Source organism: Momordica charantia (assembly GCF_013281855.1).
Source record: "Momordica charantia cultivar OHB3-1 chromosome 2 unlocalized genomic scaffold, Mcharantia_2.0 BLBB01000002.1, whole genome shotgun sequence".
In the NCBI taxonomy this organism is placed as follows: Eukaryota; Viridiplantae; Streptophyta; class Magnoliopsida; order Cucurbitales; family Cucurbitaceae; genus Momordica; species Momordica charantia.
The window spans coordinates 13,650,406-13,668,323 of NW_028275160.1; the positions used below are offsets into that span (position 1 = coordinate 13,650,406).

The following is a 17,918-nucleotide window of genomic DNA, read 5'->3' on the forward strand; positions in this document are numbered from 1 at the left end:
TTAAGTTAAATAATACACATAATTGAATTATTTAACTAATTAATTATGTTTTTATTTTAATTAAATATCATAGCGTGAACGAGAAACAAAACCATACGATAACGAGAAACAATAAGCATTGATAATAAAAAGGGAGAAATTTTAAGTAAACCGACATCCCATTAATTAATTTTTTAGTAGCTTAAAAACAACATCATACGCTACTATATAATTTTAAGCATTATTATTACGAGATCGAACACGTAGACGGGCCAGTAATAGGGTAACTTTGTCTTCTAGACGAAGTCAATCCTCCTTCTCCTCCTTCAGCAGTCCTTCGAGTAAGTCCTGCGTTGCTTCAACTCTGGCTAACTTGTACTTCGTGTTGTTCAGTTCGTGCTGCGTTCGATGCAACTCTCTCCTCAGTTGATCGTTTTCTTCCCTTGCTTGTTGAATAGCAGCATTCCATGGATCTTGAACATTGTTCTCCGGGATCGAGGAGGGTTGATTTGAGATAGGACTAGTTGCTCTGTCGGAAGACGAATTATCTGACTCGTAGGAGGTTGACATACTGTTTACTTATTAAAGATGTTTCATATTCTAAAGAAGCAAACAATTGGATTTCTAAGCCACACCATCCGACTTGACCTCCGCCATGTCCGTCTTGACCTCTGCCATGTTTGAAGCTGAAAGATCCAACCATCTCTCTATTGCCCCAAATCTATTGTTCGATCCACGGGTGTCGTCCCATTGTGTAGGGTAAGAATCGCGTGACGTCGATCGAGGTGCTTGCAACATGCTTTGCCCTATATTCGAACGAATAGAAGTACTTGGTATTTCAACTGGTGTCAGTTGTCAAGCTTCGGACGTGGCCTATGTATGTGGCATGTCTGAAGACTTCTCCACCACCGCCAGTACAGTCGATATCGACATATGTGCATCGTCAAGCGGGAGATCGCCTTCAACTCCAACATTGTCATTGATGGGGGAAGAATGTTGTCCATGCTCGCTGTCGAAAGTAGAACCCTCGAGCGCACCTGTGTCCACGACCTCTCTTTCGTATAATGGACACCTCTAGTAGTCCCTCTCTAGCTCCGTCTGCACTAGTGGATAAGATATGACCAACTATACATATATTTGAAGAACAGATGTGTAAATACAATTCAATAGAACTACACAACAGTAAATATATTCTACGTTACTTTGCAGCATACATGATTTTATATTGCTTACCTCCGCTGAACTAAACACCTCCTCCCCAAATCTTTTGTACCAACGACTCTACTACATGAATACCAAAATATACGGGGAATTGCGGTCTTACTCAACCGATTAACACCAGGAGTAATGAGAGATGAGACAACCTCATATATCCACACCTGAAAATAAAATCGAAGTTTAATCTCACGCCTCAAAACGTTTTAAACAACAAACAGAAACTATTATGCATACGTATTAATTACCTGAAACCCAGGAGGAAATCCAGCTAGGCTATAATTCACTTGATATTTTTTGTTCGTCCTGGCTCTATTATTTTATAGCGCAACTTTGCCATTCATTGCACGCTTGAGCCCATTAAGTGTCCTACTCCAAACATCAGAACCGCAGTCCAAGTGGTTGAAGTAGTCCAAGTCATCCACTTTGTTGTACAAGTTGATGTCAACTTTGGACTTGCTCTTGCTCTTTCGCATCATCACGAGCTTGGTGTACAACATTAATGTCACTTTAACGACATCGTCATCTTCTTCGAAATCAATCTGCTTGTAAACCTCCATAAAATGTTCACGCAAGATGGACACTTCGTTGTTGAAGTACTTCCTCCGCAACCTATTCTTTTGAATCTTTTTCTGGACCACCTTACCGGGCAGCCGCCACAATCTCATTATAAGCAAGAATTGATCCTTCGAGAATGTCAACACATTGCCAACAATGAAGAATCTCGTGCTATCTTCACTGCTACTAGCAATCTCCCTTGATAGAAAGTGATGAACTACACCACTGCAAAACATCATCTCCAGTTAGTCAAATCGACCAAATATTGTTTTTCTACGAAACGTATCAAGTTTTTTTGCTGTGAGCTTATCCTCGATAAGCCTGTTCACATTGATCAAGTGAGACATGCTGGTAGCTTGAGCCGGAAAGCGATCATTCTCTTTAATCATCATTTGATGGTCCATTGTGCACTTGCAACAAATTAAGTCCATTGTGCACTTGCAACAAATTAAACATGATATATGATCACAAATTAAGCACATAAGAAAACACGTAACAAGTTGAAAAAAATAATTGTAAACCACTAGAATTTCTCTCGCTCTCGATGAACAACGATAACGTTGAACCTCGCTCACTCTATTTCTCGATCACGCTATGTCTCGCTCACGCTATTTCTCGCTCACGCTTTTTCTCGATCTTGTTTTTCGCTCTTGCCATTTCACATCAGCCCCCTTACAATAGCACTGGTTTTCAATAACACGATTTTTTCCGTTATCGTTTCATTTCCATGGCGCCGATTATGTATTGTCCTCTTTTCCAAAAGCCCTAGATGTACAAAATCCACAAAATTTTGCTAAAGAGACAGACGACAAACATCAGCGTTGTACATAATAGATGAACAATAGCTACAATAGTGGAGATTAAAACGAAAAAATTAACTGTAATACAATCGAGAGATGACATTTACTAACCCGAAATTTGTCGATGAAAATGTCCTAAGTCGTAATCCGCCGCGAGTGACTATCTCAAACCGAAAGTGCTTTGTCTTACCGCTTGAAGACAGAGTCAAAGTTACCTTAAGGAGTCGCAGTCGGAAGACGGAGGTGTAACGAGAAATCTCCAAATATCAATTTCAATTTCAATCGCTATCGATGAAGACAAGTTGTTTTAAGCGAGCGATAGCTAGAGTGTGAGTGCGAGAAAGATGGAAAATAGATGGGAAAATTGAAACTTTCGTCTATTCGTATTACCCAAGTAAGGAGGGGCATGGACGATCATTTGACAAAGTGGGTGATGTCAGCAAATAATTAGAAAACTTATGTTTTGAAAAGAAGGATTAAAAAACTAAAAAGGCAGAATGCTTATCTAGTCAAATTTCCTTTGAAATATATAGAAAATTGAACAAAAAAGTGCCTACAGAGAATCAAATAAGCCAGATGACTCGAGAAAAAAAAAATACGAAACCAGAGAGCCACTAAAGCTGAAGATCACGATACCCAACAAAACAATAGACCTTAGCTTTGGGAGAGAAAAACAACAAATGCTCAATTACATTAATGAAGTTTTAATCACATTTGTTTAACTGTTTGGGGAAAGAATACCCTGGACACGTGGAGGACCCCTATTGGTTCTCCAAGATGACTTATGAGTCATGCCCAGCTCGGACTGCCGAGATCACCACCGTTAGCGTTGATGGATGCTAAGTATGAGGGCCGAGGTGAACCTGGCCAAGGTCCGACCTACCGGGAAGCTCGGTAGGGGCCGATGTGAGCTGCTGTCAGCGGCGTGATTATCGGGTGTAACCAACGGTCCCGAGATTATCGGGTGTAACCGACGGTCCCGAGATTACCGGGTGTAACCGTCGCGAGATTAGCGGGACTACCACCCATAAGTAGAGGACCTCACTCCACGATCAGGTACGATGATTTCTGACTTCGAACTAAACTAAGAATCCGACCTGTACTGACTTGATCGTCGGAGTGCTCACCTTTTTGAGCAGGTCCGCCCAAGTATTCAGATCGGTCCGGGGGCCGAGTTCGAGCTGCAATCGGAAATACACCCATGAAGAATTAACATGAGTAATTGGTGATTAACTTAAGTTGGGATGCAAAAGAAATAAAAGAAAATAATACATTTGAAAATTGAATTACCAATTAAGATGATGAGCAATGGAGTTGAGCGTAAGGACGGGTTCCGGTTGTAAGGTGACCACATGGGAAATGTTTGAAGTGTGTGAGTTGTATTTAGTTGAGGCTGTGAACGTCGTGGGTTACCACCTACTGGTTTGAGCAGCGTGTAATTGCCTTCGTGCTCTTCTCTCTGAATAGAGGCTTCAGTTGTTGGGCTTCATCGGAGGATGAAATTTACTATGCTTGCACCACAGCCCCTCTAATTAAGGGGAACAGCTCGGACCACTTTGTAGCCTACTAGTTGTGTTGTTGGCTCTACTCAAACCCTTTTTTGAGCTATGCTCATATTTGGCAGCTCATATAATTTTTCTAAATCTCAAAAAATTTCAATAATTAATTAGACTTACTAATTATAACACTTTTTAAGATTCGTGACATCTTTTTTTCTCTTCTACGGGCTTGCGAGATGTAGATTGGCCGTCTTTCTTATTGAGGAAAAAAATGGAGTTACCTAGTCTATATTTGAACTTGATGGCCTTCTATGTATGGAGAAGGTATTAGCACCACAAAACACTCCTCCATGAACCATGCTTTATTTTCTCATATTATCTTCAACAAAGTGCCATTTAATAAAAAAATTATTTTTATTTTTATTTTGAAAAGTGCTAGCTCTCCTACTTTATAAATAAGCTATATAATGAGCAACAATTATGAGTAGTCCAAAGCCATTGAAATATTTAGTTATTTGAATTTAATATAACCTCAAAAAATTCGCTTACGTACCCCAACTCTAAACAGAACTTTCCTAGTTAAGTTCCCTTATAATCAACACTTGATAACTAATATTTTACTATCGCATTTTAAACCTATTTAAAACAAAATAAAAGATTGATTCCTAAATCATATTAAAAAATCCTTAACATCAATATTAATTAATCAATTTTAAACTCTTTAAAAGAAAACTAATTAAACAATGCCACTCTTTATTATAAGTTTTAAGCTATTCATCCAACATATAATACTTATACTTTTACTTTAATACTTATACTTTTTATCAAAAATAAAACTTATAAGCATGCATCACACTCCTCATTAATTAATATAACATTTATATTAGTACTATCATGCAATCATACTATATAACAATTATATTTCATATGAACATGTTTAACCTAGAGTGAAATTTTAAATTATTTGGCATACTATTATACAACCTATATTTAATTAATCATACATTCACAATGCATAATAATTAAATAGCAAAATAGATTTCTTTTTCATCCTACAACAAATAAAAAAAAAAATCTTCCCCAGCGCCTACACACTGCCCATATGCACAAGCCCGGGTTCCTCTCGAGTTTTGGCAGCAAACTGGCAATGCCTAAGCACCATTGACCGACGCCTAGCTACCCCTCCGCAGCATTCTTGGGTCCGCCACAAAATTGACTGCGCCTAGGCACCATTGTATCGAGCTTCACGGGTCGTTCTAGTTTGCTTCCTTTTTTCGGTACTCTTTCACAGCAACTAATTGCCACGAATGACACGATCTTACAGACTCAATTTACAAAATTAAATTTTCAAAACAACATGCACTTACATTGCTCGAATCAACTGAAAAAACGGTAAATCTAATGCCAAAAATCGAAAACATATATTTAACAAACCCCATACATCAAAGGTAGAGAAAAATACCTTCCATGATTTAATTTGTAATTCAAAACAAGATCTAAAGCACAACTTGGCTCCGATACAATTTGAAAGGATCGAATCCCACCTGAATGCTTGTACTTTGATTCTATTTTAAATGTTTGTACTTTGATTCTGTTTTAGGAAAAACTACAAAAGAAAAGAAATAAGTAACACAAATAAGGAGAACCTACCTTTAAAGACCGTTCTTCAACGTAGGGGTGAGCATTGGTCGGTCGTGGTTCATTTTTGGCTAATCATGACGCTGAAAACCAATCTAGTCAGTTTCCCATCACGGAAACCGACTTCTATTCCATGCCATCTTGTGCTAACCGACCAACTAGTCGGTTCGGTCGGTCGATTTTGTCGGTTTTAGAATAATCTTTTTGGAGGATGTCGGTGTCGGAGCTCTGGTGGCCGGTGGGCTTCTGTACGAAGCGAAGAAGAAAATAAACGATGGAAAATTGACGATCTTGGAAAGGGGAGACAAATAATAAAGAAGGAAATGGGGGAAAATGGGGTGGGGAAAAGTGAGAGATGAGAGGAGAGGGAAAAAAAGGAAAGACAAGAAGAAGAATGTAAAACAAATGGGAGGTGGAGGAGATGACCTAAAATTTAATAAAATGAAATAAAATAAAGAGGAAAGAGATTAAAAAGATTAAAAAAAATTCTTGAAAACGAGTGGCCATTTAATGGCCGCTGGTTTTCAAAACCGTAGTACTAACAGCACGCCGCTTGGGGCAGGTCTGCCCTTATTTCATTTTATTTTTTAATAAATGGAACATAGTCGGTCAAAAATCACTTTTTCGACCAAACCGACCGACCAAAATTCGGTTTTGGAATCTAAAAACCGATTCTAACTGATTTTTCCATCAAATCGATTGACCGGCGTTGGTTCGATCAGTTTTGATCGGTCGGTTCAATTTTGTGAAGTTATTTGCGCAACCCTACTTCAACAATAGCACCAACGCTGCCAAAAAGTCTTCCCCACTATTCTCTTGAAAATGACCAATTTGTGGGAACAGTCTTTTGAAAGTGAGAGAATTTTTTGTTTGAGTGGGAGTGTTAATTTAAGAGAGAATGTGAAATTTTGCAACAAAACGTACCAACCTTTCTATGATGCAAACTCTTTGCATTTGAAAGAAGGATGAGGGGTGGGGTGCAAATTAACTCCTCACCCCACCATAATCCCACTTCCTTACATTATGCAGGACATGAGTTACTTAGTTAATTAAAACTAATTTAATTAAACTAAATAATAAAAATAAATGAATTATTTAACTAATTAATTATATTTTTGTTTGAATTAAATATCATATATTTAATTACAACTTTATTCAAATGTACATTTCTCTCTTAAGGTAAATCTTATTTACGTTAATTTTAACTTATAGTTTTTATCTGAATCCAATTGATATTATATCCCTCCTCTACAATTTAAATTTTGAATCTTATTCAAAATTAATTTTATATTATAATATATTTATATACATTATATTGTATTTTATACAATTAACTTACCTTCCCTCATTTAATTTGAATACTTCAAATTCTTTCAAAATACTTTGTCCTTGTTTTACCCATTGTGAGCTAGCGGGAGACCTACAGGAACTACAAGTTTTAAGCTCCAACGATTCGAGATTAATTAATTAAACTCATTAATTACATTAATCAGCATTCATTAACTATGAAGCACTCCACTAAATACATGCACTCTTATTCTTTGTAGAATATGTTGCATCCATAGATATCGCTATTACAAGTAAGTTGATCCTTCACGAGTCATTTGTAATTACATGTAGGTCAAATTACCGTTTTACCCTTGTAATTACCTTTTGCTCTTTAAGTACCACTAACCCTCTAATCCTCTAATGAACAATCTGTTTATCGTCCTACCATAAAACGAAGTCCCTTTCGGGCTACTGAGAGGACGGGGCCCCTTGTTCATGACCCAGAATTAGCACTTAAGGGAACAACTCATCTACTTACCCTAAAGTCGGGATGAAGTAAATTTGATCTTGTGTAGCTATGTTCCTAACTCTAGAGATCGCGGGGCTGGGGGTATCCCCCCCTCCCCCCCGATTGGGGATTTTGACCCCATCCCATTCCCTGTCTCCGAAAATTTGGGGGCAGGGATGGGGCGGGGAATCCCCGATCGAGGATGGGATTCCCCCGGGGAACCCGTCCCCAACCAAACTTTATTATTATTATTATTTTATTATTTATTAATATTTATATTGGACATTAGGCATTGTGCTTCTTTTAAAACAAATTATAAAAATTAATATATATTATTATTAATTTATTATATATAAAAATATAAATACTAATAAAATATTAAACGGGGCAGGGTCGGGGACAGTAACGGGGCGGGAGGACCTCCCCCGTCCCCATCGGGGAACCCGATTGGGATCCCTGGTTTGTCCCCGTCCGTGGTTTTTCCCATCCCTACCCAGCTCCCCACTCGATCTCATCCTCAAAAGGCTCGATCTTATCCTCAAAAAGGTAGGTTTATTGAGTCGGCGACTCAGGCCACTCTCACCAATACAAATTAAAGGAGGATTCCTCATAGGCAAGAGTCCATAACTCGCTCAAGATTAGATTGAGATTGAGTTATATATGGTATCCTATGAAATATTAATCTCTTCATTCAATGGTGTCACAAAGAAAGATTAATTATTTTTTGCGGTTCGGTCTTATACAAACTCATTGTATAGGATACCCCCACTTGCTATTCTCCACACGAACGATTGGGATCATACTGATTGTATCTAATACAATGCGAGCCTTATCGATAGTGTGACGAGGATAAGACACCCAACATTATCCATATACTATAGACCCTCTAGATTATTACGTGAACATGATCCCCGTATGTCAACCACATATCATTCAAGTTAGATTAAATAACCTTGGATACTCCTTTATTTTATTTTGATCAGTTATGAAAGTCTAAAAAATAATGAAAGTCAAAATAACAATGATTTGGTTCACTAAATAAATTGTTTAAATTACAATGAGTTTATGGCACAAAATCCAACCACGAGTGCAGGTCTGAATCAGGGTTATTTTAACCTTGTGAAGAAGCTTTCCGATAATACAACAATTTAACACCGAATTCGTGCCGATTTTGCTTTCAAGACAGTGGTCCTGTCCACGGTACATCCAATTTTGTCCTTCCTTTTTCTAACAAATATATCTTCAATTGGGAAAATTGCAAATATTTTTCTACTTAATTTTTCCTTTTTCTTCGGATGAGGGTCTTATCACTACATAAAGTAAAAACAAGATTAAACACAAATCCAGTTCAGCTGCATGAATCCTTACAATCAATTTACCACATATAATGTGTTTAGTTATTGAATATTCTTTTATTCCCATAACATACTCAAAATTATGTATCTTAAGTTGTAACAATCTCATCTACACTTTCATCTTCATTAGAACATTTATAATAAAAGGAAAATTGTACACAGATAAGTTGTGTTAGGAACTACTGCTTTACACCTAGATATTGGCAGGTTACACTCGGCTAACCTCGGTTTCCTATGAATTGCACCAATGAGATTAGTCGAGGTGCAGACAAACTGGCCCGGACACTCACGGATATAAAAACAAAAAAACAAAAAACACTCGGCTTCCTACGTTACTACACTAAATCCTCCCCTTACCACCCCAAGCCAATAGAACGAGAGGAAGTTTACAGTTAACACCAGGATTTTCCTACTGCCTTTATTTATTTTTCATTTTTTACTTTCTCGTTGGTTAGGTGTCGATCACACGGGTGGTTGGAACGAGTTTTCCTATTTTATTTTGGTGCTAAGCAGCTTTGAGCCTACATATATAAAGCTGCCTAGTTGTACAAAAATCATCTCAATTTAGCTATTCAACGTGTAGAGTAGCAAGAAACTAATCACCTGATCAGCAATTCTTGGTGAAATTATTCAACAAAATCTGCAACATAATATAGGTCTGGTAACGCCCTTGGTTTTTTTTTAACTCTTTTAAAATAAGAAATCAAAACAAAACTACGTTGACCTTTTGTTTCTTTCTATTGAAAAAAAGAAAGGAAACAAGTTTGGTAACCACTCCTTATTTCTCATTTTCTAAAATTTTAAGTTAAAAAATTAATTTTTTTAAATTAAATATTCAATTTTTTTTATCTTATATTTATTTATAATATTTATCATGAGTCAATAATTATAAAATAATATTTTTATTTATGTGTTAGAAAAAATTGGAAGTTGAAAACGGAAACAACAAACAAAAACTTAATTTTGCTGTATCTAAAATTTCTACCTAATTTAGAAACCGTTTCTTGAAAATGAGAAACGATAAAAATGAAATAATTGTCATTTATCAAACACTTATGTCTCTTAAAATGTTTTAAAAATTGTATGGAAAGGATAGAGTAAAGCAACGTGTTCTTTTGCAAATATGCAAATAATTGTGGCTCCAATAACAAAGTACTGTACATTTTGTAGATAAGCCTACTCTAATAACAATAACCTCAAACACCAAAAACGGTCACACAAGTGAGGTTGTTGGGATTTTTGGATACAAAATAAAATAAATAAATAAAATTAAAGAGTGAAAACAAATAATGGACCAAAAGCCCAAACCTTTATTTTTAGGTTTCACATTATATATATATATATATTTGAGTTCTATGTTTTGTGGGGAGTAGCCGTAGAATTTTAGTGGCAGTCGAATTGGGGTTTTTTTACAGCAGTTGTTGTGGCAGTGGCTCGAGTATTGGTAGAGACATTGGGAGAGATCAAAATCATCTTTATTGGGGTAATTGTATCTTGATCTATTGTGTTTTTCATTCCTATACCTAAATATTAATTGTGTAAAATACTTAGAAGTTATGTGAAAAAAAAAGATGATAAATGATAAGTAACGATACAAAGTTATAAGTCGGTAAAAACACGGTTTAATAGAAACGTACCTAGTCGAGTCTCTTGTACTTGAAAGGAAAATGTTTGTATTGCAGATTAAGATCATGTTTGGCAAATAAAAAAATTGATTTTATAGAAGTTTAAAATCAATTTAAATTGATAATTAAGGGATCACTTTGATGGTGATTTTGAAAAATCAATTATACAATCTCTTTTCTTCAAAATTATTAATTCTACCATCACTCCAAGAATTAAGGGTTTTCTCGACCCAATATTTGCTGACGGTTTTATTTTCATCGGGATTAAAAGTCCGACAAAAATAAAACCGGCAGGGTTAAATATTCTGCGAAGAATTATACAGGAAAATGACATGTCCCGACAAAAATTGATTAGGCGACGAATTATTTAGTTTCGTCGGAAAACTAACTCAGCTCGACCAATTATTTTCGTCAGGCCCAAAAATTCTCGATGAAACATTAATTTCGTCGAGATTTTGACCGAGCCCAACAAAATTATTTTCATCAAACCCAAAAAATTTTCAGCCCTAAATTTTGTCCCCTCCCTCTTCCCCACAAAAAAACATATTTCTCTCCCAATATTTTTTTGGGAAATTGACTCAAATGAGCTTCAAAAGTTTGTGGGATGCTCAAATGACCCACCGTGCGCAAGGCCCCAAATGACCAACTTGAATATTTAATTAATTTTAAAAGGTAGCGAAATTACAGTTCTACCATTGTTCAAAAAATAAAACCATTCGCACTACCTCTCACTCGAGGTTGGGACTGAGGACTTTTCCAAAAGCTTAGAAACATCGAGCGAGGTTTCAAATTTTTTCCAAACGTTGCTCGAGGTTTAGCCTCTTTCAAATACCTCGGGTTGAACCTCGCCTGAGGTCGAACTCGAGAAAAATGATAGAGAGTTAGAAACCTCGAGGTTGCATTAACTTTTTCTATCACTAACCGTTGACCTCGGGCAAAACCTATGAAACCCTGCTCGAGGTTCATCGTTTCTTATGAAACTCGGTCGGGAAACCATAACTCCCACTCGAGGTTTATAGTCAGCCTTCACAGAATCATGCCGAAATACGAAACTAAATTTAAAAATGACAACCTGTTTCAAAAGCAAAACAAAACAAAACAACAAAATTGCTTTTCAAATGTAGTCCAATCTTAAGAAGAAATCGAAAGGAGCAAAATTAAGGGCAGTAATGGAATGTACAGATTGGTTGGGTAAAACTTAAAAGTACGTAGTGGTACGATGGTTGTTGTGAATTAAATGATTTCCAAGCGAGAATTAATATGACATCGGCTGAGGTTTTTTCCAGCGGTCATGTCTTATAATTAAAAGGGCATTATGGTCCTTGCATCTCCTCTAACACATCATTAATGGTTAAAGTGAGACAAATAAGTACATTCTGAGAGGTGGGTCATTTAAGAATTTCAAAAACTTTTTAAGGGTTAATTTCTCTTTTTTTTTTTTTTTTGCATCTTCTCCACCTCCGATTTTTCGATCGACATTGAACCCGCCCCCTCATCTGTCTCTGGTGGTCATCGGAAAAGCTCCTCTCTAACTTTCCCCCTCCATTTTCCGATTGCTGTAAACCCTCCCAAAATCGTCCTCTCCGAATTTTAGACCTCTTGGAACGAGTCTGCACACCCTAGCAATTTTTCAATCAGCTTTGAACCCCCTCCAATTTTTCGATCCACGTTAAACCAGCCCCCTCCGTTCTCACCCGTCATTGGTGGTCATCAGAGTCGGTAAGCCTCTCAACGCCTTCATATTTTTGTTATTTATTTTTTCAGTTTCTCCCTTATATTTTTTAGTGAAGTTTCTCTGTTTTTATTTTTGTAAAACTAGTGGATTACTTCTAATATGTTGGATTGACTTAGTCAAGCTTCTGTTGCTGTGGTTGCACTGAAACTTGATACCTAATATTTTTGTTATTTAGAAGCAGAAAAAGATTTTTTCTTTCATCCAAATCACTATGAAATTAGCACGAATTTCTTCATGGGACTTCAATAACTTATTAAAGTTTTATTCCTTGAAGCTTCATTATATTTGTTGGGTACGAATTCTGGCCTGTCACGCGTCATACTCGAAGAGGTGAGTTGAATTAACGCGCAAGCGAAATATAGGAATAGACTTCAAAACGCTTAGGTCGGCAGTCAGGGTAGGACCACAGAGGCCAAGCCGACCTTGAGCGAAGTCCGTAACGTTGTCTCTTCCAAACCCGACAACACGCCGCATTTTTAGGGTGTGTCAGAGTTCCTATCGGGCCCAGATTTTATAAATGGAAACCCTTGCCTTAAATGAAAGGTATGCAATCCTAGATAAAATCGGCAAGTTAGCTTGGACTAGAACTAACTTGCTCGTTGGAGTGCTAACTTTGTTTTGTAGGTCTCGTGAGTACTCCGGGAAGGTGTTGGATGGCAGCCAATAGCTCATCATATACGTTCCGATCTACTACCTATCCGAGTTCAGCAATCTTGGGCTCAAACATTTGGCACCATCTGTAGGGACGATATACTTGGAAGTCAGTCTCGCTTTTTACAATATGAGCTAATGGCCCAAACCTGCTCCCAGCAGTCACGATCTCAACTTTGCCGATCCGCTCCCCAAGGAGGGATGCTGCCACCTCTCGTGCCCATCCTAACCTTACATACTCTTAGGTGGCCGAGGCTCCTGTCACAAACGACAGCCTCAGGTGAAGGTTGTCAAGGAGAATGGAGGTTGACCCGCCACGTCCGATCCCATAGCGACCCGGGACTTCCACCTGGCCTCAGAACAGTTGCCACCGCTACAGTCTTAGAGGAACGGGTTGCCGCCCCGTGTTCCTCGTCTCCGCAGCTAGGGTAACACAGGTGCGCATTCCCGGGAAAGCGCCGACGCGGGTGTGGACCCCGTCATGGTAGCTAACATAATCGTAGAGCTTACGGAAGTCAAGGCGCGGCTTGAAGCAATCGAGAGGGGCAGCGAGGTGTCCTACTCTTCTGTCTCCAGAGATCCAACCCGCGGAAAGAGGCTGATGCATTCGACCCAAAGAACAGAGTATCAGTTCCGACCTTGCAGGGAGGCTCGAGCTAGAGCACCCTCGCGTAGGCCACAGCACTTGGAGAGGGGCGGTGCCTTGGTAGCACAGGTGCGCAGCCATCCTCAACAGGACAACTGGGTGGAAGACCAACACCCGAGGGTCCGACCAATCCGGACCCCTCAGGCGTCAGTTGGTAACTACAACGCCCGTTAGGGCCAAGGTGAAGGGCCATCAAGATGACGAGGGGTGGCGCCCTAAGATCAGGAGCACTAGGTCGACTTACGGTGGGAGACGAGCCCGAAGATCGACGATCGAGACAGGTTCTCCCAGCGCGATCACTCATTTCGATTCGATGTGGACCTCCTCCGGAACCAATTTCAGAAGGAGATAGAAGATCTCAAGTGGCAATGCAGGCCCGTAGATTCGCATCGTGTGGTCGAGCAAGAGGAGCCACCTTTCTCCCAAGCAATCCTAGACGTGCCTATCCCGCTGAGGTTCAAGGCTTCGGTCATGAGCTCCTATGACGGGTCCTGGGATCCAATCTCGTATGTTGAGGTGTTCGAAGGGAAGATGGATTTTTTGGCTGCAAGCGACGCAATGAAGTACCGAGCATTTCAAATAGCTCTAGAGAGCTCGGCGAGGTTATGGTACCGACAACTGAAGCCCCGGTCCATCGACAGTTATGAAGAGCTGAGAAGGTTGTTCATCAATCAGTTCTCAGCTTGGCAGTTGTTGAAGTTGTCCCACTCGCACCTCGGAACAGTGAAGCAACGGGATAATGAACCTCTGACGGAGTACATCATTCGGTTCATGGACAACACGTCAATGTGGTGAGTTTCACCGATGACATCGCCTTGATGTACTTCACCACTAGGTTGAACGACAGAAATCTGACGATAGAGTTCGAAAGCTGTCTGCCGGCCTTCCTGAACGAGATGCTCGCCCGAGCTCGCCAGTACATTGATGGCCTGGAGCTGTGGAAGGCCAACGGAGATAGACGGAGTGGCTGCGGTAAAGGTCGGAACCAGAAGTCCCCTCCTCCCAAGAAGCAACGCTGTAATGATCGAAGCTCGTCTCGACGGGACGATGAGAATAGAGGTCGCTGCAACGAGAGAGCCCCTTCAGATCGTCGAGGGCCGAAGTTCGACAGGTTCACTCAGTTGAACGCCTCAATCGCGGAGATCTACGCGGCAGCTGAGGACACCGACTTGGAAGCGTTGTTCGCAGCCCCAGAAAAGCTCCGCCGACCTTCAGGGAAGCGAGACAAGCGACTCTACTGTCAATTCCATAAGTATCACGGCCACGACACTTCTCGTTGCTTCCATTTGAAGGAGCAGGTCGAGGATCTGATCTGAAGAGGTTATTTGAAGAAGTACGTCGACAGTAGAGAAAGAGCTGAGCCAAAAGGATCAGCTCGGGAGGAGAAGCGAGAAAGGTTACCGCTGCCCATACGAAAGGAAGATTGTCCTGCCATTATAAACACCATTCATGGGGGTCCGAGCGGGGGAAAGTCATGGCAGAAAAGAAAGGCTCTAGCTCGAGAAGCAGCGCATGAGGTCTATACCTCGTACCCCAAGGAGCTCATGATGCCGATCTTATTTAACGAGTAGGACAACGAAGGGGTACATATGCCTCATAACGAGGCTCTAGTAATCGCCCCACTAATAGACCATGTGAAGGTCAGAAGAATTCTTGTCGACGGTGGGATGTCAACTAATATATTATCTTTCTCAACCTACACGGCTCTGGGGTGGGAAAGAAGACACTTGAAGGATGTATCTCGCTCCCTGTCACCGTCTGCGAAAGATCAGCAGGTGACCAAAGTCACAGAGTTTGTTGTAATAGATCGAAGCTCGGCGTACAATGCCATACTTGGTCGGCCTCTGATTCACGACCTTAAAGCGGTCCCGTCTACTGACCATAAAATGTTGAAGTATTCAACCCCGGCTGGAGTCGCAACAGTTCGAGGAGAGCAAAAACCATCAAGAGAATGATACACAGCTGCGATGAAAGGGACCGCCACTTGCGCGACAATCATGGTGCTAGAAGCAACTGTGGCACCATGTACCGACGAGGCAGAGCCCAGCCGCGGCACCCAGCAGAAGAGCTAGAACTTGTCCCTTTGATAGGACCAGATAAGCAGGTCAGCATAGGCAGCAGACTGGGGGCCGAGGTGAAGAAAGAGCTCGTCGATTTTCTGAGGGCGAATTCCGACTTGTTCGCATGGTCTTATGACGACATGTCAAGCATCGACCCAAGTATAATGGTGCATAGGCTTAATGTAGATCCTAACTATAGGCCTGTGAGGCAAAAGCGTCGGCCTGTCGACGCTGAGCGAAGTAATGTAATTTGTAAAAAAGTCGAGCAGTTGCTACAAGCTAATTTCATAAGAGAAGTTCACTACCCCGCGTGGCTATCTAATGTTGTTTTAGTTAAAAAGTCTAATGGCAAGTGGCGTGTCTGTATCGACTTTACGAGCCTCAATAAGGCGTGTCCGAAAGACAGTTTTCCCCTACCTCGGATAGATTAGCTCGTCGACGCAACAGCAGTTCACGAGCTACTCTCCTTCATGGACGACTACTCCGTGTACAACCAGATTCGGATGCATGCGCCCGACCAAGAGCACACCGCGTTCGTTCCAACCAAGGGCTGTATTGCTACAACGTCATGCCTTTTGGTCTAAAGAACACCGGGGCAACCTACCAGCGGATGGTCAACATGATGTTCACCAAGCAGATCGGACGCAACATGGAGGTGTATGTGGACGACATGTTGGTGAAGAGCAAGCAGACGAGCTCGCATTTAGCCGACCTGGCAAAAGCCTTCAACGTACTTCGGAAGTATCAAATGAAGCTCAACCCGAGCAAGCGTGCCTTTGAGGTCTCGTCAGGAAAATTCCTCGGGTTCATAGTCCACGAGCGTGGAATCGAAGCCAATCCGGACAAGATAAGAGTCGTCCTCGAGATGGAGGCACCGAGGAATATTAAGCAACTACAAAGGTTGAATGGCCGTCTGGCAGCTCTGAATCGCTTTGTATCTTGCTCCATTGACAAATGCCACCCTTTCTTCCAAACGCTAAGGAAAAAGGGGCGGTTCGAATGGACCAATGATTTCGAAGCAGCACTGCAGCAGTTGAAGCAGTACCTCAGCACGACCTCGTTGCTGTCCAAGCCACTGCCTGGCAACGTTCTCTACCTGTACTGAGCCGTGTCGGAAAACGCAGTGAACTCAGTCCTAGTACGGGAAGTAGAAGGGCGGCAGAGTTTTGTGTACTACACGAGCAAGTCGATGACCGAGGCCGAGGCTCGTTACCCCTGTATTGAGAAACTGGCTTTGGCACTGGTGACCTCGATGCGACGTTTATGACCATACTTCCAGGCGTACAAGATAATCGTTTCAACAAACTTTCCTTTCAGGCAGATTTTCTACAAGCCCGAAACGTCAGGTCGGCTGATGAAATGGGCCCTAGAGCTCAGTGAGCATGACATCGCCTTCGAGCCCAGAACAGCGCTGAAGGGTCAGGTCGCCGCAAACTTTGTTGCCGAGCTGACCTCTCCTAGACAAGGGGGTGACGTTCGCGACCAGTGGACACTTTACGTGGATGGTTCGTCCAATGAGAAGGGTTGTGGGGCAGACATGCTGCTCCTCGGCCCCAGTGACCTTCGGTTTGAGTACGCGCTCCAGTTCAGTTTCCGAGCTTTGAACAACGAAGCCGAGTATGAAGCCTTGATAAATGGTCTGAAGGTCGCAAGGGGGATGTGCGTGAAGCGTCTTTTAATCCTTGGCGACTCCCAACTGATCGTCAACCAGGTAACCGAGGAATACCAAGTGAATGATACTCGTATGGAAAGGTATCTGGCCAAGACTCAAGGGCTCCTCACCCAGTTTGAAGATTATGTGATTCGACAGGTGCCGAGGTAAGAAAACTCTAACGCCGATGCACTGGCTCGCTTAGCGTCAACGTTTACCAAGAACAGTACCAGTTGAGATACTTGCCGAGTCATCCATTTCATTTTTCAAAAAAAAAAACAGAGAGAAAGATCAACGAAAGGAAGGAAGGGACGAGCTACTCCTGTGGAGGGTCGGCAGGCCTGCTAGCTCCTACGTCGGCGCCCGTAGTCTCGACTCCAGCAGCGGCGGCGTTTGTCCCTACTCCCTCGCCGGCATTAGCAGGACAATCGGCCCAGACGGCCTCATACTCCTGCTCGGCAGCGGCGATAGCTTTCTCCGAGCAAGTAGTCTCGATCCTGTCAATAGCATAGAAGAAGCCCTTGTCCGCCATCTCGTGCTCCAAGCCATCGAATTTGTGGAATTCTTTGATCTTCTTCTCCATGTAGGCCCAGCTCGACAAATTCTGCTGAGCTTCCTTCTAGCCTTTCTTCGCAATCTTGGCTCGTCTTCTAGCATTCTGTAGGTCGGCGTGGGCCTGGGCGATCAGAGCTTTGGACCTATCGACCTTCACCTCCTTCTCAGCTCGCA

The 17,918-nt window shown here is 41.3% G+C and overlaps 2 protein-coding genes across 2 annotated transcripts; both read left to right on the forward strand.

Moving 5' to 3' along the window:
* Positions 1–15,067: 15,067 nt before the first annotated feature.
* LOC148212861 (uncharacterized) lies at positions 15,068–15,433 on the forward strand. Its single transcript, XM_088120405.1, has one exon. The coding sequence runs from the start codon at positions 15,068–15,070 to the stop codon at positions 15,431–15,433; it is 366 nt and encodes a 121-aa protein (XP_087976531.1).
* LOC148212862 (uncharacterized) lies at positions 15,430–17,360 on the forward strand. Its single transcript, XM_088120406.1, has 3 exons — positions 15,430–15,778; positions 16,036–16,625; positions 16,818–17,360. Exons 1-3 carry the CDS (start codon positions 15,430–15,432, stop codon positions 17,358–17,360), a joined length of 1,482 nt encoding a protein of 493 aa, XP_087976532.1.
* The last annotated feature ends 558 nt before the right edge of the window (positions 17,361–17,918 follow it).